Source organism: Clupea harengus, chromosome 20, assembly GCF_900700415.2.
Source record: "Clupea harengus chromosome 20, Ch_v2.0.2, whole genome shotgun sequence".
In the NCBI taxonomy this organism is placed as follows: Eukaryota; Metazoa; Chordata; class Actinopteri; order Clupeiformes; family Clupeidae; genus Clupea; species Clupea harengus.
Window position 1 is genome coordinate 6,788,345 of NC_045171.1, and position 25,701 is coordinate 6,814,045.

The 25,701-nt window shown below is 41.7% G+C and overlaps 2 protein-coding genes across 6 annotated transcripts in view; both read right to left on the minus strand.

The window, feature by feature from the left end:
• The window catches only part of LOC116217970 (serine protease FAM111A-like), a 37,369-nt gene extending 35,503 nt beyond the window's left edge, over positions 1-1,866 (minus strand). Inside the window, exons 1-3 of one of the 2 annotated variants that reach the window (XM_031557980.1) lie at positions 1,713-1,866; positions 1,545-1,616; positions 1,379-1,460 (exon numbers count right to left, since the gene is read on the minus strand). The gene's annotated coding sequence lies outside the window, so the exon portion shown is untranslated. Of the gene's footprint in view, positions 1-1,378; positions 1,514-1,544; positions 1,617-1,712 lie in introns of those variants that run through there. The other variant, XM_042702771.1, reaches the window with a different exon arrangement.
• A 5,147-nt stretch (positions 1,867-7,013) lies between these two features.
• Positions 7,014-24,794, minus strand: LOC116217971 (serine protease FAM111A-like). Of its 4 annotated transcripts, none has more exons than XM_031557984.1 (6): positions 24,721-24,794; positions 24,392-24,513; positions 11,059-11,127; positions 10,520-10,588; positions 10,018-10,068; positions 7,014-9,925 (listed from the first exon to the last, which is right to left on the minus strand). In XM_031557984.1, exons 2-6 carry the CDS (start codon positions 24,419-24,421, stop codon positions 8,138-8,140), a joined length of 2,007 nt encoding a protein of 668 aa, XP_031413844.1. In that variant the 5' UTR covers positions 24,422-24,513; positions 24,721-24,794; the 3' UTR covers positions 7,014-8,137. The 4 variants fall into 4 exon arrangements, with proteins under 4 accessions (XP_031413844.1, XP_031413846.1, XP_031413843.1 ...); XM_031557986.1 differs by adding an exon at positions 11,487-11,518 and having other exon boundaries at positions 24,392-24,788; XM_031557983.1 differs by having other exon boundaries at positions 24,392-24,788.
• Between the last annotated feature and the right edge of the window lie 907 nt (positions 24,795-25,701).

The following is a 25,701-nucleotide window of genomic DNA, read 5'->3' on the forward strand; positions in this document are numbered from 1 at the left end:
GAGGTAGTGACTGATAATGGCAGACAATTTGTAGCTCATCTCTTCGAAGATTTTCTCAAAACTTGTGGAATCAAGCACATTAGGGCGTCACCCTATTACCCCAAGAGTAATGGTAAGATAGAACGTTTCCATCGTTATCTGAAAAAGGCCTTCAGATCAGCCAAATGTGAAGGAAAGAACTGGACGGCGGAATTGCCAAAGATTCTCATGGCATACCGTACCACCCCTCACAGAGCATCAGGTGAAACTCCAGCCTACCTTATCTTTGGAAGGGATATGCGCACAAAACTACCAAACTTGGAGAAGGAAGAAGAAGAAGAATGCGGGATCAGAAAACATCATGACGAATACAAAAACAAAATGAAAGAGTATGCAGATAAGAAACATGGAGCAAAAGAACACACTTTCAAAATTGGAGACATTGTTTACATTGCAAATCTGGAAAACAGCAAATTAGATGCAAAATACAAGGACATTCGTTATGTCATATTAAGAAACACTTCTGACACTTCTTTTGAACTGGTCAATACAGAAAATGGAACTCTGGTGATAAGGAATGTCAAACACCTCCGACATGCACCTTTCCCATTGGAGTTTAACATTCCCGAACCAGCGACACCGAACATGGACATGAGAGTACCTGAGGATACACCACATCCACAGCATCAGCCTGCTGTAGAAACCCCTCAAGAGACTGTCAATGTGCCAGAACCTAAACCACCAGAAGTAACCACCAGATCAGGGAGGGCTATCAAGAAACCAGCCCGTTTCAGAACATGATTGTAAAAAAAAAAAAAAGACAAAGAATGTACTCTTTTGAAAGAAATGTCTTATGTTTAATTTTGTTGAACAGAATTACTTTGTTAGAGTTAAGGAACTGTTTGATTTAAAACTTTGAAATTAAGAATATGAGATATAATTTACTTTAAGAATTGGAGACTAGGTCTACATGTTGAAATGTTATGTTATACCAGGATAGATTTAAAATGTATTTGATAAAGATAGAATAAATCTACAAAGGGAGGAATATGTAGTATAGTTAAGGAAACGCGAACTACGGAAGCCAGGAGAAGAGACCGCGAAAGTACAGAGATAAGTCACAGGTATGTTAGACGAACAGAGTTGACAATAAAAGAAGTTAATGACAACCAGTGTCTTTATTGGACAACACAACACTAAGTGCTGGTGGCTCTCACAGCCTATAAATCCGAAACAAATTAACGTGAGGGGAAAACAGTGGTCTTCACGTGTATGATTGTGTTTTAGAAGGAAATACAAAGAGAAAACATCAGTTCAACTTATCCCTGATACATGTGTGCATTGCACATAATACATACAATAACGACTTAACATGGTTAAGACAAATAAAATCACATACCGTTAGAGAGCGTCAGGCTTCCCGCAAACAAACTCCGGAGAGGGAGAGAGAGAGCTACGGGGCAACGAGAGCAACGCACCTCCTAAACAAGGAGAAATACTGTTCACTTATGAGCTCTATATGTAAGCTTGCATGATTGAAACAGTAGTTAGAAAACTATGCTTACAACTTTTAGGACGGCCAATGCGCAAGCACAAAAGCAACGCGCAGTCTGCAATCAGCAGGTCTCAATATGTAGCTGCAGTGACAGAATGTTTGCTTGTTTAAATGTAAGCGTTACACCACAACTATACGGTAATCCTCCTGGTAATAAAACAGATAAATAGAAACCTACCAGTGTTCTTCCAGCGACAGACAACCACGGGCAACACGCGCCGAACAATTCAAACCATAGACACATCCAATATGGCGGCGACGTAACTCGTTACGGCAACGGTCTGAAGCAGTCAAAAAGGCGTCTAGTTATATATGTCTGGATTCAAACGACTGGCATTACTCAGTCAGGCAGAAACAGCGTATATACCCACCACCCCTAAGAGGGCGTGTGCCCAACGCGCTGCAAGTCAGCCCTACCACACAAGGTTATCTACAGTAAAAAGCCACAAGATTGGTCGCACTTGTGCCCATTCACATCTAATATAAAAACAACCATTTAATGACTGGGTAATTCGCTGTAGTTTCTTTAATCATTGTTGTTGCTTTGTTATTCCTCTTTCCAGTAACACTGACATTTCACTGTTATACCTAATGTGGAGGGAACAGTGTAAGTATTCAAAGCCATTACTATTATCTAAGGTAAAAAGCCACAAGATTGGTCCATTCATATCTATTATAAAACCAGGCATGTGTGTACCCACCAAAACGTACCGCATCTTTAATTACAATAAACCATGGTTCACAGCAAAGCTCAAGCAGCTTCATCAAGCCAAATAGGAGGCCTTCAGGAGTGGGGACAGGATCTTGTACAACCAGGCCAGAAACACACTGACTAAAGAGATCAGAGTAGCAAAGATAAGCTACTCTGAAAAGCTGAAAAACAGGTTTTCAGCTAATGACCCTGCGTCAGTGTGGAGAGGCCTGCAGGACATCACCAACTATAGGAAAACCTCCCCCCACTCCATGGAGAACCCTCCACTGGCTGACCATCTGAATGTGTTTTACTGCAGGTTTGATCACCCCACATTCACACCCCTCACCCGCTCCAACTCAGACTTTACACAATCATCTGCACCCCCTGTTATCACCTCCCCCCTCCCCCTGCACTGACGGTCTGTGAAGAGGATGTGTGCCAGCTCTTTCAGAGACAGAAGACAAGGAAGGCATCAGGCCCAGACGGTGTGTCACCCTCCTGTCTGAAAGCCTGCACTGATCAGCTGGCCCCCATCTTCACACAGATCTTCAACAGATCTCTGGAGCTGTGTAAAGTCCCCTCCTGCTTCAAACGCTCCACCATCATCCCAGTCCCTAAGTAACACTCCATCACTGGACTGAATGACTACAGACCCGTCGCCCTGATGTCTGTGGTCATGAAGTCCTTTGAAAGACTGGTGTTGACCCATCTGAAGGGCATCACAGGCCCCCTGCTGGACCCTGTGCAGTTTGCCTATCGGGCAAACAGGTCAGTGGATGATGCAGTCAACATGGGGCTGCACTACATCCTGCAACACCTCGACTCCCCAGGGACGTATGCAAGGATGCTTTTTGTGGACTTCAGCTCGGCGTTCAACACCATCATCCCAGAAGTCCTCCTCACCAAACTCACCCAGCTCACTGAGCCCGCCTCCACCTGTCAGTGGATCACCAACTTCCTGATAGACAGGAAGCAGCAGGTGAGGCTGGGTTAAATAACATCCAACACCAGGTCTGTCAGCACTGGTGCACCTCAGGGATGCGTGCTCTCCCCACTGCTCTTCTCCCTCTACACAAACGACTGCACCTCAGTTGACCCATCTGTTAAACTCCTAAAATTTGCAGACGACACATCAGTCATCGGCCTCATCCATGATGATGATGAGTCTGCATATAGGCAGGAAGTTGAACAGCTGGCCCTGTGGTGCGGTCGCAACAATCTAGAGCTGAACACGCTTAAAACCGTGGAGATGACAGTGGACTTCAGGAGGAGCCCCACAGCACATAACCCTGGATCATTATAATAACCAATGTACAATTACTCCCGCAATCATATTTATATATTTCACCCTTACTGTATAACCATCATACTCATACCGTATAGTATTTATTTATCCCTGCACTTCCTGGACTCTCCACTTCTTTGCACTATTCCTTGCACTTTTTTAGACTTCTTGGACTGTTAGACCATTGCACTGTTGTATTGTTTTGTGTTGTGATGTATATTCTGTGTAATATGTGTAAGCACACTGAGAGCCACTTTACCAAGACAAATTCCTTGTTTGTGCAAACTTACTTGGCCAATAAAACCTGATTCTGATTCTAAGGTAATTTTTTGATGTTGTTGCTTTGTTATTGTCATACCTATGAATTGCTTATTTCTGATGGCATAGTGTCGTGGATGTCCACAAACAACCAAGAAAATGTGGAGGGAACAGTGTAAGTATCCAAAGCAATTACTATGACTAAGCAAAGTCTCTCTGTCTCTCTTTCTTTCATAGATTGGGACCAGTTTTCCAAGTTATACCAGTTTGTTAGATACATTTATATAAAGACGTTAATATTAATGAGACAGAGACCAGCAATCAGAATTTGAGCGCTTTATCTTTTGCAAAAGAGGGAGAGTGTCACAACCAAATATCATGAACAAACTCCAAAGATGAGCAGGGCCAGCCTTTATGTGAGTATAAAAAACATGTTTCATGAGCAGACAAGGGGCGTTATTTTCCCAGGAAGATGAAATGTCTGTTTCACCTCGCTACAGAAGTTACAGCAGTGTTCTCAGAACATGTCCTTGAAAGAAGAACGGTATGCATGACTATCAGTACAAAAACAGGTGGTATGCCTCAGCAAACAGGATAAGCATTCAGATAAAAAATAGAATAACAATGTCCTCATTAAATTTCTCTATCAATTCTCCCTTTTTATTATATTTGAATCCCCAGGACAGGTCTTCTGTGTAGATTTTCCCTGCCCAGTTCATTAATTAAAAAGGGTGGAATCAAAGAGATGCAAAGACACTTCATCATCATAAGCAGGTGCAGTTGGCTGAGCATAGTCTTCTTCCTCCGCAGGGAGTGCAGAATACATGGTGTCATTTCTCCACAGCAGATTCTATTGCCCTGAGAAAGAGAGCTCGCAAACAAGGTATCAAACAGCAACCAAACAACACTAAAACTGTAAGCATAATCCCTATAGCTATTATTACACTGGTAATGGTGTCTTTCCATTGGCCAGACCACTTTCCCATCAGGTCAGAGAACGGATCAGAGTAGCCAGAGTCAGCCAGCTCCAGCGAGAGGGATGTCAGCTCTCCAGTGCCTTGGTGATGGAGCCATCAGGAGCTGTGTTATTGGGGATAAACGTGCAACAGGCATCTCCAAACATTTTGCAAACACCCCCTCTCTCAGCTAATAACATTTCCAAAGCCATCCTATTTTGCCATGTCATTAAACTTGTCTTATCCAACTGCTCGTGTATCCCTTGTATTGCATCTCGAGTGTAATTGACAAATCTCTGTTGGTTTTAGTTTATCCAGTCAACATTTTTGTTAATAGCAGGCCATACAAAAATAGATTCCCACCCAGCCGTTATCTGATTTCTTGTTTTAAATTCATCTGGGACTCCCCTGGGTACCCCAATTGCACATAGATATTTATGATCAGCTGAGTAATATTCATCCTGATTATCTCATGCTCCTGTAGAGCAAAAGTGGGAGTCTGTTTCTTCATGCTAAAACCCTTATTTTCTTATGAGTTGGATTTTCAATCCAGTGTACCTGGAAGCTCTGAGAAACAGGTATCAAACATTATGTAAGTAGACATTATAGTCCTGTGAACAAAACATGATCACAACAGATGACGGTGTATTCACAAATATTTATTGATAGATCTAGGAGTGCCAGTTACAGGCCCAGGCAACAGGGCAGGACTGGTGTGGGCGTGGCTGACATAGCTGATGAGACGGGACTCTATGAAACAATAGAGATCATTACTGACATTACTGACAAGCTGACTAAATCCATTCACAACATCACTAACAACAACATCCTCAAAGGCAGTTCTCAGCACTGAGAAGGCAACTGAAATTGGCACAAAGACAGGAACAGAGTTGGTGACAGGGACAGAGTAGGTGACAGGAACAGTGATTGGGACTTGCACAGGGACGGTGATCAGCACAGACAGGGGAACAGAAACTGGGAAAAGGCTCCCCAGACTCGGGAACAGGAACCGACTCGGGGACAGGAACTTGTTCAGACACACACTTAGACACACTCTCAACAGGCAGAGGCAGCCTCAGGAACACCAACAGCCTCAGGAACAGACAGACAACCTCTGTTGGTGTTGGTCGACAGAAGCTGGAGCAGAGCATCATCAGACTTTATGGGGAGGGGTTGAGGAAGCTCTACTGCGACGTGGCTCCCCCATTATTACCACAGACACTCCAGGGCACATTATTCAGTGTTCAGGACACCCTGCATCACCGTTCCTCCCACCTGGCTGCGGGGCGCCTCCCTAGGTCAGTACTCCAGGCAGCAGCAGGCGTTGGAGCCGGCGTGGTGGAGGCTCTGGTGTTCACACCCTTTGAGCGCGTGCAGAATGTGCTCCAGAACGGCAGAAACGACCACCACTCTCCAACTCAGTGGAGCGTCCTGGTGCGTTTGAGCGCTGAGCCACTTGCCCGCGGGTTCTACTGAGCCCTCCTGCCCATCATTGCCCGCAACGCGCTGGGTAGCAGAGACCTAACCCCCCGGCCACATCATCTTCACTCCTCTTCTACCATTTGGCAATCGCTACAGAATCCTGTATGCTCGCTCGGACCAAAGACTTTTCGTGGACATACCTTCCGTAATACAGCAGACCAGTTATGTGAAAAAAATCAAATGAGATGGCCTAGAATATCTATTACGTGGACAGAATTAGTTTTGTCTGTAAAAATGAGCTTATTTCAATGAAATTTAAATTTAAATTTAAGTGTATTCAGCCTTTGGTCCATGAAAGAATATGCTCTGTTCAATATTTCATGGACAGAATCCTAATGTGTTTTTCATGGACAAAAGGCATCACTGTTAATTTCGTAATGAATTAATTTATGTTGTAGCACAGAATGTGTTCTGTATACAAAATCAGGGGCCCTAATTTCATTGATGGCCAGCAAGCAAAGCAACGAGCAAAGTCCCCCCTCCCCCCACACAAAATGCTTCCTTAGTTGTGTTGTTTCTCTCATAGTAATTATTACTATACTGTATATAATAATAATAATGGATTTTATTTATGTAGCACACTTTAAAATACAAAGAAGTCTCAAGGTATATTTTATAAATCGTGTCTGATGTGAAAATAACAAGAAGCGGACGTCAGAAGCAGCATTAGTTTATTGACACAGGTTAAGTAGTGACAAAAAATATATAAATGTCAATACATTCATGAGATTCATTAAAGAAGGCCATATCATCCCTACTGGTCTTCCACAATTATTTGACCAGTGTGACAGTGGAAAAATATAACAAATGTCATTCTATGTGGTATAAGGACAGAGAGGATAAGGTAATTACAGCACACATGGATATTTTGTGGAGACGGTGTTGCAGTCCCTTGTAGTGGACTAAATAGGGGAAACGGGGGGAACAGTAACATACAGTAAAGTGAGCCTAAATGAAAACAAAAACATCAATGACAGGAAAGTGTGGAGAACCGAAAAAAGTTAATTATAATATAACGAAAAGATAATATAGCAAGAGATTGAAAGTAAATAGGTATCAAAGCCTAAAACAGTAGTCACATTCCTGCAATTTTTATTTCTTATGTAAAGTAGTATTTATTGTTATACTAGGTCTCTATTGCTCATGGCTTGATTGACTTTGTACGTCGCTTTGGATAAAAGCGTCTGCGAAATGACTAAATGTAAATGTAAAACACTTGATTATGAAATTGCAGCTTTCACAAACAGGTTAACAGTAGATGGTTGTAATGACAGTGCACCTAACAGCTTCTACAGTAAGGCTGGAATGCAATATCAATGCTATAAAAGCAGACAATTATTTACAGCGGATGGTTATGAATGCAGTGGCTGAGCAAAAATCAAACATACATGTTGGCATCCATTTTACCCAAAATACAAAGTTGGATTTGGTGAGTCTGGACAAAACAGGAGGCTCAGCTTCGGAGAAACCAGGTCTAATGTGTTCAATCCTAAGTGTTCAGTCACTTTTATAATGATTTAATAACAATCTACACAGCCAGATGTGGTGTGCTACTTGCCTAAGGAGCCTCTGCTCTGAACACCTATTTTCCTTCACTGTCCTCTCGTGATCTCTTGAGTAAATATTTGTTCAGGTCCTGGTTTTCCTATTTGCCTTCTTAACTTTCTCTAATAGCTCCTTTTTTCCACTTTTTGTCAGATTATTCACAAACTTTTTAAATATAGCAAGCACAGGTCAGGCAAACTCAATCACACCCTTCTCTTTTGGAAACCCATAGACAAATCCTGCGGTGTGCAAACCAAAAACTCTGCCAAGGGCATCAAACACCGGGGAGCCTGAAGAACCGTGATACATGAAAGTGTTGTAGGTCACTACTTCTTCTTCTAAACATCCACTCATCATTATGTCACCAATGCCATTATCTTTGATCAATTGAAAGACCGGCAAAAGATTGAATGGGTAGTCTGTCTGGGTCCTGTCAATATTTTTTCTAGGTTCGGGTTTCCCTTTGCTACCTTTTCAACTCTTTCCAACAGCTCCTTATTTCCACTTACTCTCAGATTATCCACAAACTTTTTAAATATAGCAAGCACAGGTTGGGCATACTCAATCACACTCTGCCGGTCTGGAAAGTTATAGGTAAATCCTGCGGTGTGCAAACCAAAAACTCTGCCAAGGGCATCAACCACCGGGGAGCCTGAAGCACCGGTGTACATGAAAGTGTGGTAGGTCGCTATATCTTTACTTCCACTTATCATTATGTCTTCAATGCCTGCGTCTTTGATAATTTTACGGATCATTTGGACAATGATGGGGTGGTCTTTGTACTTTTGTAAATAGTCCTCAACAGCCTTTCCTCTGTTCTCTATCTCAATGATCCATGTAGGATCAATTTTTTTCACTCCTCCTGCTGGGTGACCAATAATACAGGCTTCGCCATTAAGAGGCAGTGGACCAAATGTCCTCAGGAGCCCTTGTGGTACAACGGTGGTTGTTTCGTGGTTGGATTTCTTGCCCTCATGGTTGAGTTCCAGTATGGCATAATCACGCTCGACATCAAAGTCAACAAATGTTTTCTTGGCAGTAAAGTCGGAGTAAATTGTTTCTGGCTCAGGGTCACCATACCCAAATCGAGCAAACACTTCTACATCCTCCTGTAGTTTTCCTTCTTTGTCATAACCTTTAAATAAATGTGCATTAGTCAGGATAAAACTATCAAACAGCACAAAGCCCGTTCCCTCACAAACATCCTTTACAACGAGTTTGCAAACTGACTCCCCCAGTTTGAGCATCTTCCTTACTCTGTGAACTTCACTAAAAGATTGCAGGATTTTTCCAAAGTTTTCCTTCCTGAGGTTCAGTGCTTCCTGATAAGAATTACCAGGGAATCTACTCTCCATCCATTCTTTCAGTTCTGGAAACTGCTGACGCAGTCGTTTATAAATCTCCTCCGTGTTGACACTGCTCCCTCTCTTTTCCAGTGCTGCTTTTACACTGATTCCACTCTGCTGTACTACATCTGAGACTGGTGTTGGTTCACACTTGCTTTGGGAATTACTTGATGGGTTTTTCCGTGGTGACTGCCTCAGCCCTTCCACAGGTGTTTCATATTTTTTTCTTTTACGACGTGGAAGACATATCTTGAATTTTTTCTGGTGCAAGTTGTTAACCTTTTGTGTGCATACAGTGTGGAGTTTTGGATAATCATTGTTGGACAGGTAGAACTTGCCAAGAACATCAATGAAGCGTCCATCTCTTTTAAGAGCCTCCTCTACAGTCATCCCCTTCTTTCCGTAAACACAGAGATACTTGAATTTTTTGACACCATCATTTCTAAAGATCTTCTTTCTTTTGGTGTATTTCCCTCCCTCTCTATCAATGTAGAAGATCACATATTTGTCTTTTGGATATATATTTTTGTCAATCGGTTTTGTCGATCGGCCTTGAGTCTCTTCGACCTTTTCTGATTCAGAGACTATGGACAGAAACGTACCATCCCCGATACAAGAACAAGGGAAATGTGTTGCAACAATACATTCTCTATCCTCTTTACCCAGCTGAATAATAACGTTCTCATCGGCACACTTAATCCCCTCCTTCAATGTTTCATTTGATTGTATTGCCTCCAGCACTGTGCAAGGTTGATCACAGTGAATGGTGTGGTATTCATCGCCATGTAGACCAAATTTTGCTACGAAATTATATGAATGTTGACTCTGCAAGAAATCAGAGAAAAACAAGTTGGATGCCCTTGGTGTACTTAAAATGCAACGTGCTTTGTGTATGCAGTGTATCACAGTCTACTCACCAAAGCAGTGGAGTCATTCTCCTCCTTCACTTTCCCTGGACTAGGTGTGGTCTACAAAAGGAGAAAAAAGGTTTACTAATTATGTTGTACAATGATGTAAAATCATTTAACTTTGTTTAAAGTTATGACTAATAGCGATATGGATGCAATAAATGTATGGATTAAAACAATCCTGATGCACTTTGATTTTCATCTGGGTCAGAACAACTCATTGGCATGTGACACCTCGCACATGTTGTAGTTACAATAACGGGGTTTCAACATTGCACAGTGTCTATATCTCTGTAACTTTAAAAAACTCTAAGCAAAAAAAACTCAAACAAACAACTTTTATGTACAAATACGACCATCTACAGAGTTTGGTCCGCCATCTTTTTTTTTTTATTGCTTTGCAACACCCACAACCGTTGGAGAACCATAAATGTAAACGAATCCGTTGAAGCAACTGCGTGACCATGCTGTAACGGAGACGTAGAAGTATATTTCAGCCTTAAGCCCTCACCTGAAGCACTGATGGTCCAGCTGCTGCTTCGTCAGCCTGCCTTACATCAGCATTGGATTTCTGAGTTTCCTGAAAAGATATCAAAATAATGCCTTAATGAACAAAATTACCTAATGAGAAGTACATGCAATGCATTTGTTTGTTCTGAAATTAATTTTTAATATGTAGGTAATTGGTTCAGGTTTTACCTGTTTAAAAACAGTTTTTACCTGTTTACCTTGTGGGTAGTAGCATGCTAACATTAGATAGCTGGCTCAGACACCTCGCAAATTTTTCAGTTACAATAACGGGGTTTTTACATTGCAGTGTCTATTTCTCTGTAACTTTAAAAAAAATCTAAGCAAAAAAAACCTCAAATAAACAACTTTTATGTACAAATACGACCATCTACAGAGTTTGGTCCGGCATCTTTTTTTTTAAATTGCTTTGCAACACCCACAACCGTTGGAGAACCATAAATGTAAACGAGTCCGTCAAAGTAACTGCGTGACCATGCAGTAATGGAGTCGTAGAAGTATATTTCAGCCTTAAGACCTCACCTGAAGCCCTGATGGTCCAGCTGCTGCTTCCTCAACCTGCATTACATCTGCATTGGATTCCTGAGTTTCCTGAAAGGATTTCAAAATAATGCCTTCATGAACAAAATTACCTAATGAGAAGTACATGCAATGCATTTGTTTGTTCTGAAATAAATTTTTAATATGTAGGTAATTGGTTCAGGTTTTACCTGTTTACCTTGTGGGTAGTAGCATGCTAACATTAGATAGCTGGCTCAGACACCTCACAAATTTTTCAGTTACAATAACAGGGATTTTACATTGCAGTGTCTATTTCTCTGTAACTTTTAAAAAATCTAAGCAAAAAACCTCAAACAAACAACTTTTATGTACAAATACGACCATCTACAGGGTTTGGTCCGCCATCTTTTACTACGTCTTAGCGTTTTACGAAGACTTGAAAGGTATACCTTACTAAAGTTGTTTTCTGGTCCAGACCAATCTAAAAAAAAGGATCCCTAATTACAAGATCAGTCAACAAATATCGTTGGTTATGATTTATATGTTGCCCCCTTCTTTATGTTGTTACTGCACATATCATGTGTACTCTGACGTGTCCCCCCCTACCATAAAGTTGTCCCCCCCCAACAATCAATGTTAACACAAATAAATACATTTATACAATATACTAATATTAAATAAAAGCATCACAACACAAGCGGTGCTAATTATAAACGTAAAACAATGTGTTTTTTAAGTGTTGAAAAATCATGATCCCCCTATTCCTCAAAGTGGTTTGGTTCACATGCTGTTTCCAACAAGCGGGGCAGCTCCGTGTTTCAGTCAATCAGCCCAGTACGCGGTCAAATTGTGAGGAAAGCAGCCTCACTAGTAAATCCTCTACAAGTAAAAGCCTTTTTATTGTAACATGAAAAGTGATATTTCTTCTGCTTTGTCCAAAAGCTCAAACTTGAGTGGTAGTGGCTTAACCAGCGTGCTGATTAAAAAGAGGCTGATTTTGGACAAGGCAGGCACACACACTCCTCTTTTTCCTCCTCTCTCCCCTGTCACTGCTGCTATGCTACACGATATGTAAAGAGGTTGACAGACATTGGATCTCATTCTCAAACGCAGTTAAGAACATGTTACAAATTTCCCAGGACAATTCTGGCATTCATGAAAGTTCTCATCTCATCTCGTTCTTAACTTTGAACAGAGTTTAAGAACGCTAAATAGCAGTCGTAAATAGGCCAGATTGGAGTGCACCCATGTTCTTAAGGGCTGAATTTGTGAGAAATCGTTGGTGATTGCATTCACATCAATTCTACGACATCCTCGGATTTAAATAATTATGACAATAATAAATACAAGAATATTAAACAATTAAAACAAATAAACAATTCCGCTTCACATTTAGTCATGATTTTACGAGGCATCGTGATGTCCTAACATAAATACAAGCACTACACGAACACTGCAAATGGCATTGAATAAATAAATAAGCACTAAACTAAAGCTCGTGGATATAGCCTCGATGGAATAGAATGGAGAAGACGTTAATTTACATACAGCTGAAATCTTCCTAAAAGAGCGTTCATTTGTGTTTGAACTTTTCTTTGCGTTTGAGACATTATTTGTCTGTGAGTAGATATTTTGTGTAAGTACATTTAATGCCGTTTAGAGAATTTTAAAATGACGTCGAATTTCTGTTTGTAAATGTTAGAAGAGATTCTGTATTTAGCAGCTAAGTTATGCTAGCTCTCGTGGTATCGTGCTACCTTTATGCCACATTATTTGATGTGAAATGTACGTATGTGTCTCTTTATTTCTGTCTGTTCCAGACAATTTTACAAAAATCAAACGTCCTGTATGAATAATTGCATGCTGATAACTTCAGTAAACTCAAGCAAAACAAGACTTGAGGATTCACTTGAAATTCATCATCTTTATTCAGCAAAGGAAATTGTTATCTAGCTGCCAAGTCCTGCAAGGTAGCAAACGCAGTAGGCTACGAGCCTACGAGGACAGAGAGAGAAAGAGGGCGATAGGGCCAGACAGCAATTTTTGTGTCTCCCCCCCAGGAATTACTCTCTGAAATTTTACCATGTATTGTCCCCCCCTACAACAAAATGGGATCTCCGCCCCTGTATACAACAGTCACTTTTCATAGGTTTCACAGTGTGAATGTTCGCTTCTTGCACTGACACTGAGTTATTTTCTATGTGATGACTTTTTTTGCTTTTGTAAGCCAATACTTTCAATATCAGTCAATAAATATGGTAGGTTTTGACTTATACAGTATATTGCCCCCTTATTTATGTTGTTACTGGACATATCATGTGTCCTGTTAAGCTATGTTACATCATACAAAAGAGACAAGAGGATAATGAAAAAGTGGGATAATTTAATGTGGAGCCACATCATGTTTGCTTATGAAGGCTCATGGATGCAACTTTTTCCATAACTTTCCACCTGTAACTAGCTAGAGGGGAAATATTTCTGTTGTGTGCTGCCATCTAGTGGACAAAAAGGTATTGCTGTATAAGTTAATCAGCTAACAACAAATTGATACAATTGTCTTGATTAATGTACCTACTGAATTGGTCGCCTTTATCATAATCCAGACCCTCCAGGATTCCGCAATGTTGCGATCGCACCAATTCACGCAAATTCAACGATTCCCCGCGAATTCAGCGCAACGTTGCAATTTTCAGGGGTGCAAACTCGTCACCTTTCGGCGAAATTCGCTGTTTCTGATCCAAAATAGGTCATTTGTGTGATTCGTGTAGATCTGCAATAAAAAAAATTAGGGGGAGGGGGTCCTCCAAGTAATCTGTGAACGCAAGCTGTCATGAATATTTTTTTCAAGCTTGTTCGTTTGGCCAACCCATGACAGGCACGCTTTTTATTTTGAGTCTTCGGGTCTGTTCGAAATGGAAGGTAGCTGCCTCGATGCCGTAATAGACAGGTGTATTACAAGACATGTCTTTCGGGTGAAAGCGTTGGTTTCGAGCTGCCTTTTTAAGATGGCATTTACGGTAACGTGTGACGTTGGTACGCTGCAATGACGTTATGCTATCTAACGTAGGCTAACGTGCTAAAGTCAGACAGTTGGCTGACAGACGCCTCGCAAATCACATCAACCATTTTTGCTGGTTACAATAACAGTGTTATCGGATAGTACAGTGTCTTTTTCTCAGTAACTTTTGAAAAATCCTAATACGCCGAAAAATTTACATTTACATGGCCGTCAGCCGAGTTTGGTCCGGAGTTTAGCTGCTGAAGTTATCTTTTGTCCTGTCGTTTGAAGCAAACCTTTTAGCTCTGGCATTGGTCTCCCATTATGTATTTATCACTTAACTGGATTGGAAGTCCATTTTCCAGGCTCTCGCACGCCCCCTTCATTGAGGCAGAGGTTAGGTTTGCCTCCCCTATGTGCTTACTCACTGTGGTTTATGACAGATCAGCAAGACTAAATAGCTTCTTCACATACGTGAAATACATTACATTACCTATTCTATGGATACAAATGACATATAATAAAAGTGTCTACAAATATTTCAGTGATGACAAACAATGAGAAAGCAAAAGGCATGCGCTCAACCCTGTGTGTGAGGGATTGCACAATCTGAGATGAGGCGCAGCTCGTTGCAGCCTCACGCCGCGAGTCGCCTCTGTTTGAACAGGACATGGTCAAATTCAGCGATTTTGATTATAAAAATTATCGGAATCATACAAAAATATAATTTAAAGCACAGATCAGTAGATACATATTAATATTTATTTTATTTGATCATTATTTGTTTTTTACTTTTCATGAGGCTCTGCCTACCCTGACCGCACGTCCCTATGTGTATGTAATCTGAATCACTGACCCGTTTTCTACTGCCGGGCGTTTCACTGCAACTGAACAAACTTACCACTCTCCTACTTCAGTTTGTTTACAGAATGAGAGAATTTTAGGAGGAGGATGCCATTACTGTGGCTCAACTAGAGGCCGGAGTTTGGTGCAAATGGGCCTTGTCCTGACAAGCTAGACTCAAAGAGTAATGTAAAGGGAGAAGAATATGTGTTCCCACTGTCACAGTTTTTCAAGAACACGGAGAAGCTAGGCCATGCCTGATGCAGCCTCTGTTGATTTTCTGTTCCAATAGTTGGCCCTTTTTTTTAGCTTAATACCTGATGGAGATCTGTGACGTAATGTTCTTTGGTTAAGTGGACTGGAGTGGGTGCAGTGTTGCCAACTTAGCGACTTTGTCGCCATATCTGGCGACTTTCCAGACCCCCTTGGCGACTTAATTAGCAAAAAGCGACTAGCGATGAATCTAGACTTTTTTTTGTCATTTGGTGGATTATTGTGTTGACAAAACACTGAAAAAGCATCTCACATATCGCGTTCCGCAGTTCACGTTACAACCGATCTCACGAGAGCTGAGTACAGCGAGGGCTGTGGTCGTCTCCTCTCCACTCACACAGCGCCTGCGCGGCCAGTCTGACTAAATAGCAGCAAAATATTAGAAGTTTGTATTCGCGGGAAAAATATTAGAACTTTGTATTCGCGTGCAAATTGTACCTCTCTCAGAATTGCATATTGTGCGCATGCGCAGCTTATTTGCATGTTATGCAAATTAGTTGATTACGTCATCTAGCGACTTCTGCCGACTTTTGGGAGAGCTAACAGCTACTTTTCTTACAGAAAAGTTGGCAACACTGAGTGGGTGGTCGGGAGGGTATTGCGGTGGGTGGTTGGGTTGGCCTGTGCCCGTGCAACATTCAACACAGGAATGTTTATAATTAAACTGTTACTAGAGCACAAAATTGTTTACTACAGCACAAAGTTCTTCTAGCCTCATAATTTTGTTGTCAAAGTGCACCAGGTTGATGCATTGAACTTTTAAATGTGCAAAATGTTCTTATATATAAAATATATTCCCCGGGGAGCATGTCCCAGACCCTCCTAGGGGGTTCGCATCGTTGTCACCTTTTTCATCCCTGATGAGTTTGCACCCCTGAATTTTAACACATCACCGCAACTTTCCCGCAAATTTGACAAATCATTGTCGTCTCCCACAACTTTCTCCCTTCCGCTACACCAAGGACGGAAATTCTGCCCTGCGGACACGGGGCAGACACTAGCAGAGTTCTAATCCGTTGTAAACAATGAGAATGGCTACACCAGACATGGAAATGGAACGCAGTCCATGTCTGCACTGAAGATTCAGAAATAGATCTGGCTTCAATTTTTTTATAATTTTCCGCAAGGTGTGCATGACCCTTTTTACATAGCGTCTGGTAATAGATCTATGAAATGTAATGAACATTATTTATTTTGCTGTGAATAATGAAGGAAGCAATAAATCCGATTATTTCCCAAACCCTCGAGAGCTGTTGCCATGGAGATTTAACATTACTTTCGGATTGAAGATAAGGTAGCAGCTAGTGTAGAAGAATGGATTACTTGAAATTGGACGACTTTAAATTAATATGAAATTGAACATCATAAACACCTATACGGATAAAAGAAATCAACAAGGATAGCGAAACAGATTGATAAGCATAGAATGAGAACGGAAGAAACGCAGGCAGGACGTCAGACGACGAAACAGATCACAGTGACAAAGGCTGCTTTTTTTTTCGTTTTATGTGATGGCTGAGATTTTCATAACATTTTATTCAGTCTTACTTGTGGTCCTTTTGTAATACCAACAGGTGCACTTCGTTGTGGATAAGTAAATTCTATGTACTGTTCCCGCTACGTGTTAACATAGCATAACTAGCTATGTTTCTAGACAACTGTCTAACAGCTGTTGCCATTCCCACAAGACGAACATTTGAATGTCAAAGTAAAAGTCCTATACTATACTGTGTTCGTTTCCATAACAACAATACAAGCAATATACATTTTCTGACCGAAATAAGGTGAGGGCAGAACAGCCTATTGTGCTACATTTTTGTAGTCAGGTGCTACCGTGGATACACGCGTGGAGAGTCGGTTGAAAGTTCTGATGGAATGGAACAAGGAGAAAATGCAGAAACACAGTATAAAGGCAGCAGAGAAACATGCCCATGAGGAACTGCTTGCGTATATCAGGAATTAACTCTTTTCCAATCCAAAGATAATACCCATGACAGACCTGACGTCAGAACTAGTGTCAATGGACTCTCTTGGTTTCAGCCAGGTCAAAGACTTGACCAAGAAACATCTTCTTCGGAAGTTGGAGACTGAGCTGGCAGGGTCCATCCACATCTTACCTGACGACAAGGGAAGGTTACTTCTTTACCCAGACCGCCTAACTATGAGTGAGCTTGCCAAAGCCCCATACTCCTTGAAAATGGAGCTGCAACATGCCAGGGCCATCAAAGTTGAAAGTGGTGTCTCTGATGCCCTGCTTGGCATGCATGCCTTCATTGGTTGTGTCACCGTCAGTGCCTTTGCAGGCTGTGGGAAGATAGGTGCCTTGAAGCTACTGAAGTCTGACAAGGCCTACCAAGAGGCCTTTAGTGAGCTTGGACGTTCTTGGGATGTGTCTGATGAGCTTTTTGAGAAGCTGCAAATATCACATGCCGTATGTATGTGCATTCTACCCGCACAACAGATGTGAACACTCTTCGTCACCAACTCTTCTGTACTAGACTTGGCGAAGCAGAGTCCAGTCAACCCCCACCGTGTGAGGATTGCTTCTTAAGCATGCAATGCGTGCTAACTATCAGGCTGCAATATGGAGGCGGCCTCTGAAGACCCAACCCTCCCTGCCGGATCCCAAGGAGAGTGGGTGGACCACAGACGATGATGGGAAGCTGGCGATTGAGTGGATGAGTGGCTCACCAGCACCCGATGCAGTGTTGCAGTTGCTCACCTGCAAGTGCACGAGGTCATGCAAACTGCCATAGTGCACATGTCTCACCAATGGCCTGAAGTGCACAGATATGAGCAAACTGCAAACCTGTTCTAATCAACCCAGTGAGGAACAAAACACTGTTGAGTTAACGGACTCAGATGATGGTGACGGTGACTGAGTCCTAGGTTGAGGGGGTGGACCTAATATTTCCAGATATACAGTTGTAATTCTAATTTCTCTAACAGACAATGTTAAATAGCACTACTATTTAAGCCATCTGTATTATTGTTGCATAGAACATGCCAATTGATGTTAAGTGAGCCTTGTGTACAAGTGTAGCATCATCCAGACATATGCACTTTCAGACCACTAATTACACAGTTGTACATGTAATGTGTGTTTTGAAGTACTGGTAAAAAGAAAAGAAAACTACTTGTGTAGTTTCATCATTACTATTATGGCCTAGGTTGATTATATACAAACAGAGGGACTACTATTTAGTTAAATTTAACTTAATATTGTATTTGAAGAAAGAACCACTACATTTTATTATTTGAAACTGCAAATTTCGCAAAAGTAGATTCATAATGTAAACTGTTCCACTACATAGGAGGCCATTAAAAGTATTCATTGGTGGTTTTATTTCAATGGAGACGAGATAATAGTATAATGGTACAGTTATACATGATGGCTGGAGAATTCCTCTTTCCGCGTTAGCCTGATAGGGGTCTCTCTGTTCAAGAGGTGAAAACCACTAATAAGCTGCCACTCTGAAAGGGTTATCACATCAAAACATAATCTAATGGGATGTATAACAATTAAAAAATAGCAACTAGAATTTGCCCACCTAGATGGTACCGATATGTGAAATTTCAGGTTTGGGCCCATGGACTACAAGGATGTATTTGAGCAACTGTGTGACGCAATGGAGCATGCTGGTCTGTCATTAAAGTCGCTCCGAGGAATAACAACATAGTTGTTTGTTTGACTTTTCTTTGCTTAATTTTTTTTAAAGTTACAGAGAAATAGACACTGTGCAATGTAAAAACCCCGTTATTGTAACTGAAAAATACGTCTGAGGGTATTTGCGAGGTGTCTGAGCCAGCTATTTAATGGGATTATGTATAATCCAGAGATCATTATCTGTTAATAATAGATGTAGTTATTGTCTATGAAGACATTATCCCACTATTACTGCTGTATATGTAAGTCATCAATGGGACAAAGTGATCCTAAAGAGCAACTTTAACAAACACCTTTATCCAAAGAGCATCTTGCATTGCCCCGGAATTGAAACTCAGGTCAGCTACTTGTTATTCAACAACACTAACCATTGTACTGTGGGATATTTTTTAATGTTAAGATGAACATGGATTAACTCATCAGTATGAAAGTCTCACTTTAGGAAGGGCAGACTAGGCTGGAAGCCAGTGACGTGCAGTCAGGGTAGGCACTGCCTACCCTGCCAAAATAAAAACGTAAAAATGTTTATTAAATAATTGTATTTAATAAACTTGTATTTGTATTTTTCTGATTATTCTTGTGATTTATATATGCAATATGTGTGTTATTCCAATTGTTTAGACGTTACGATGACAAATGTAGCAGTTACGCATAATCACGCAACAAAATGGTAGAATAAGCAGTGCTTTTACTGTCCATTCATTGCGGACGACAACGGAAAAACTCATGTTGCGCATGCGCACTTCGATCATGTATTCTTTAACATGTACGTCGAAAAGCACAACTCTGAGTGTGTCTACTACCGAACACTTTACGAAGTACACTGCAATACAGTGCACTGACATACAGTGCACTGACATCTGTAGTGCACTCATCGCTGATAAGTGCTGTATCAAATGGAACACTTACGTTAACCACTTGGCGGAAGTGACGGACGCACGTTGTATACGGGGACTTTTATTTTGATAAGTTAATGAATAAGGGAATAAAACAAATCTGTTCACGGCACCCGCGAAATTAAGGCGGGAGTGACGTACGCAAATCTGCTCGCGATACCCGCGAAACTAAAACTGACAAAATGAACGCACTGCTTGCCCTCTTTTTGTCCCTTGTTTACCCCTTTCTCCTCCCCATGTGGAAACTGCAATACCTCCACACCCGCGGCAGGAACCTCCGCCTTCTGGCTGCACTCGAGATGGTATGTAAATTTAATTGTGATTTTGCCTTACCTTCACAGCATAGCTTCATGTAGTAGTTGCAATTAAATTCTCCTAGCTAGGTATGCTACATTCTCAATTATCTTTGTCAGAAGTAGCCTTCTTCTTTGCAATCCACATACACGCCATATGGAAATAAAACATGACAAATCTGTATATGTTTGTCCCTAGATTCCAATTAGTTTTAAGAATTATCCACTGAAATGATAGGCATCATCTGCTTGAATTCACACAGTAATAGGCCTACTTTGACTGACTGTACTTTTATACACATCTCTGTTGTAGTTAAGTTTACCCTGATACAGGAATCATTTAGCAATTGAACACACAGGCATATTAATTATTGTTACAAACAAGCATCAATTCTAATATAAATCAGAAAACACAATAAAAGACTACAAAACCTCAATGACAATATTTTATTGATAAAATTACTTACATATTAATATAATCTTCCCTTCCCCTCCCCACACACTCTACAGCAGCCACCCAGTCCCAGGCGGCGCTGCCGTATCAATGTTACAATGCCACTGCTGGCATTGTATTTTGATGGCCACAGTGACATGAGGGTGGACTTCAGGCTCACCCGAGAGTCATTTAACGCCCTCATGGCTGTGCTGGGCACTGATTGCGACCATGGTTGGGGCCCTGAGATCTCCTGTCTTGTTTTTATTTTTTGGCTTGCCAGCGCCACCTCCTATCGGGTGGTGGCCAGGGCCTTCGACATGCCCCGGGCCACCGTTCACCGGCTGGTGCACAGGATGAGTGGGCAGATCGCTGCGCTCCTGTACAACGTTGTCCGCCACCCTACAGGAGAGGAACTCCCACGCCTAGGTGCCCGCTTCGCCCGTCTAGCTGGGTCAGAACAGCCGTTGTTTAACACTGTCCGACTACTGACAAGCGCCTGGAGCCCGCCACCTGCCCCCGCTCGTCAAGCTAAAAGTGTCCGATAAAAGTGCACCATCACCGGACTCGCAAAGAGGACCGGGTGGTGGATTAGCCAGCTAGCTTATCATAACTGCCATGCAGATCCAATGGCATCTAATGCTACCTAGCTAGCTAGGTATGCTAACAGTCGGTATACATCATATACATCGTTAACGCCACCAAATACTCATGTCGCTGGCTTTAATCTGAGAATGGCATGTTAGTAGTACATTTTAATATCAGTACCATGTTTAATTCCGCTGATACTTACATGTACGGTCTGTAGTTGTAGGCTCCTCTTGCGCTACCGTAGCCATCTCGTCCGCCATTGTTTTAGAAATAAAATGAAAAGCTGGCGAGAGGGCTCCTCCTCTTCCGCTACGTAGCCAAGATGGCGCACGTTTTGGGCCGGTAGTGTCCATCGTTTCACACTGCATTTTTTGCCCGTTTTGCAGTGCGCCATCCGGGTACTTTCAGTGCACTGAATTCTGCTGGTTTTGTCAGTGTGGCGCCCTAAGCACTGAAAGTCAGTGCTCGAAGTGCTCAAGTGTCCGGTAGTAGACACACCCTCTGCTGTGCCTTTGCACGCAAATATGTTATGCCAGTAATGATCTACGTTACGTATCAAACATGGACCAATTAAAATCGAGATATTACTGGACATTTGCGCAGCTGACGTCATTACACCAGCTAAGCGTAATCCCCGCGAAATTCAAAGTCAAAATGACGGCAGCAGTATCTCCCCATATCGTAGAACTCACTGCGTGATACAGAGAGCAGAGAATTGTTAACGCGCGACCATGTAGAGACAGAAATTACATGCCGTCGTGTAAATAAGATAAATAACATAAGGCTATTTATTTTGTTTAATAAAATAACAAGCTATAGACCTGTTCTATAGGAATGACTTCCGTTGTGATCTGGCGCTTTATAGAAAATAAAATTGAACAAGATTAATTTGACCTTCCAGGGGGGGCGGGGGGTGCCGTTGGGGGGGCGGGGCGCTTGATGACAGCAAACTGGAGGAGCTGTCAAAGTATGCAAGGTACTTTGACTTCGTCAGGCTAAAAAGTGATCTTGTGGGGTTGTATGGCTCACAAGAACTAAGGGGCAAATCACCGACACAGCTTCTTGACTTTTTAAAACAATACGACTTGGAAGCAACCGTTCCTGAAGAAACAAAGTTGCTGCAACTGGTCTTGACAATACCAGCCACTACAGCTTCGGTGGAGCGCACATTTTCCACCCTGAAAGGGATAAAAACATACAGTCGGAACCGGACCGGGCAAGCACGTCTCTCAGCCCTTGCCATTCTGTCAATTGAGAGCCAGAGACTGTGCAAACTGAAGGCCCGTAAGGAGGAGTTTTACAAAGCTGTGATCGACGTCTTCACGAGGAAAGAGCGGCGGATGGATTTTATCTACAAATAATCTACCGATTGGTGAGTCAGAAACTATTTTGGGTTTAATTTTGAAGTGTGGTTGAATTAATGCCGACTGCAAGCCATTTGCCTTCATATTCAATTGAGCAGTGTGTGTTCTCATTGTTGCTGACTGACAAAAATAATTGGCCGCTGTGCAATAATTAAGGATAAAGATAGTTGCATTCTGATGCTGGACATTGGTGTGTGTGCGTGCGTGCGTGCGTGCGTGTGCGAGAGAGAGAGACTACGATATGTCATGAGAGTAAGATATGTCATCCTGATTGGAAATTTCTTGATATCAACGGTGCATGTGTGCCATGCTTGTGCGTACTGTTTTGACGTAGCCTATTAGCCTAAACAATAAATTAGGTAATCTGGCTTTCATAACTCAGTGCCTACCCTCTTACTGACATCACCGCACGTCACTGCCGGAAGCAGTAACTTACCGTATTTTCCGGACTATAAGCCGCTACTTTTTTCCCACGCTTTGAACCTCGCGGCTTAAACAACGATGCGGCTAATTTATGGATTATGATACCTGTGACTGTATACGGTGGCTTTGTGTTTACGGTGGCTTTGTGGAGCTAGGATGCTAGCATGGATGCAGCCGCATGGATGCTTAGCTCCACGCGATTTCTCAGTATCTCTCAATAACTTAACTAATGTCAAAATAACCACAGTCTACCAGCGTAGACAGAACACAACTCAAAACACTTTAGAAAATAAAATAAAAGTTTACAACAATACAAATCCAGTCTTCAAGTTCTTTAGCTCACTGGTTTCAAACTAGCGTCTGTCTTCAATCTAACGTTCTAGCTTCTGATTGACTCTTGCGACTGTGCGCTCTTAAAGCAACAGTGCACTTATCTAACAGGCAAAACTAACTATTGTATTAGTTTTGATATTCATTTTAGCCTGTGTAAAGTTAATTTGTTTCAATGTTGCGGTAGGCACCTGCGGCTTATAGACATGTGCGGCTTATTTATGTTAAAAATAATTATTTTTAAAAAATGTAGTGCGTGAGGCTTATATTCAGGTGCGCTCAATAGTCCGGAAATTACGGTAGACATGATTCATTGATGTTAGCAAGTCAGCAATAAAGTCACAACACACATTCCAAGTAACCCCCGGTTGGGAGGGGGTCTCAGAGGATGTCAGGGAATCTCAGGAGATCCAGACACACACACACACACACACACACACACACACACACACACACACACAGGGGTACTCAGGGGAGTTACAGAAGAGGGAATAGTTAATTCTGATTGGTTTTGGCAAACAGCCAGATAGAACACACCACGATGTACAGGCCTTAAAATGGCATGCAAAACGTTCATACAATGAGATCGAGCTAATCCATTGACCATCTCCTTATTGTAGCTTATTGATTACAATAATAAACCTCCAGATTTCTACATCCAGTCTCCGGTCTTCTAATTGAAAATAAAAGGTGTAGTGAGATCCCATTCTCGCCACAACAGTACCACTGATCACACAAAAGTGGTATATACAGTATTGTGATAGGCAAGCCCCCCAATGACCAGACTGGACGCTCATCGGCCCCCAGGTAATTTGAGTTTGAGACCCCTGTTCTACAGTGTTTTTGAAAGAGGAAATGCCCGTCAATACGATGCCTACACTATGATCAGTTTTGATGTGCGAAAAGACACGCTCAATCTGCGCCAAATTGACCTTTTTCTGCGTAGCAGTTTCACTTGGGCACCCCTTCTAACATCTTTTAGTAGGGTATAAGCTAATTGTGTGCCAAATGTCATGCTTTTATCACTCTTGTCACGATCGCGTTGTTAAGCCACCTGACTACACGGAGTTCTACAACACCAAAAGAGAAATTAAAGTTTCCATGGTGGATTACATCATTGAATTCGACCGGATTTACAACAGAATGAGGAAGTTAAAAATGAAGCTTCCAGATGCTGTTTTAGCTTTTAAGCTGCTTGATACAGCAGGACTTAGTGTTAAAGACACTTACAGTTAGCACTTACCGCTTGTTCAGACCTCACGTTTAGTGACATGAAATCCGCCTTGAAGAGAATCTTTGATGATAAATCGCCAGAATGAGCTAGTGAATCAAATGATCCGGACTGCGCATGCTACACGCGATTTGCTGTGAAACGTGATGCACAATCTAGTTAAAAAAAATCAAAGTACTGTGCCAGGCTCAAATCCATTCGATAAATTCGGGAGAAGATCACACTGCTGTCTGTCAAAGCACTTATCACTGGGCAAAAGTTTGTCCCCACAAAAATGATCAGGCAAAATGTACAGAGGATGTTGAGAAGTTTACACAAAATGTAGATGAGTGCAACTTAACTGTTGACGTAAGATATAAACTTATATCGTTTACGGAAGAAAATGATTCACACTGCTCACATCTGTTAGTGGTAGACCGGAAAAAGAAATACTTTATTTGCGTAGTTGTATTTATACTGAACAACACGTATGACGTATGAGATCACATATGTTAACACCCCCACTTGATCACGTAGGCTACTCACCAAATCATAGGCTTACAAATAATACAAAACTTTAGTATACAGGCTTCTGTACTAGTATACTGTATAACAGAGAAACTCTATCTCTATCATTTCTTTATTTTGATTGAGTTTAACCTTTTACATACCAAACATAAATGTCATAAATCTCTCCACCTTGAACTTTGTCATTGGCTTTGCCATGACATCTGCCACCATATCAACTGTAGGACAGTACTCAATCAATATTTTCCCATCAGTTACTGCAGAACTAATAAAATGGTACCTAATATCAATGTGTTTTCATCTTTGGCAGCAAACTGGATCTTTGGACAGAGCAATTGTACCTTGATTGTCCTCAAAGATTTTAACTGGTGCATACTGACAATCATTATCCATTTCATTAATTAACTGCACAAGATTGAGGCTCTCTTGGGTGGTTGCAGCCAGCGCCATGTATTCAGCCTCACATGTTGATAAGGCAACTGTGGCCTGCTTTTTGGACTTCCACGAAATCAGTGGACCATCATCAGTTAGACCAGTGGTTCTCAACCTTTTTTCAGTGATGTACCCCCTGTGAAATATTTTTTTCAGCCAAGTACCCCCTAACCAGCACAGAGCATTTTTGATTGAAACAAAGATGTAATACACAGCGCTATGCCGTCATTGTCTGATTTATTAAGCTATCAACACTGAACATTGAACATTGTTGCATTGAACTGAGTTTTAGTGAGAAACTTGTGCTTGTGCTTCACTGAGAAGCTTTGTCAGTCTTGGTGGCAGGAAGGCAACTGCTGTGATCAAGCTCTTCTCCAGGCACA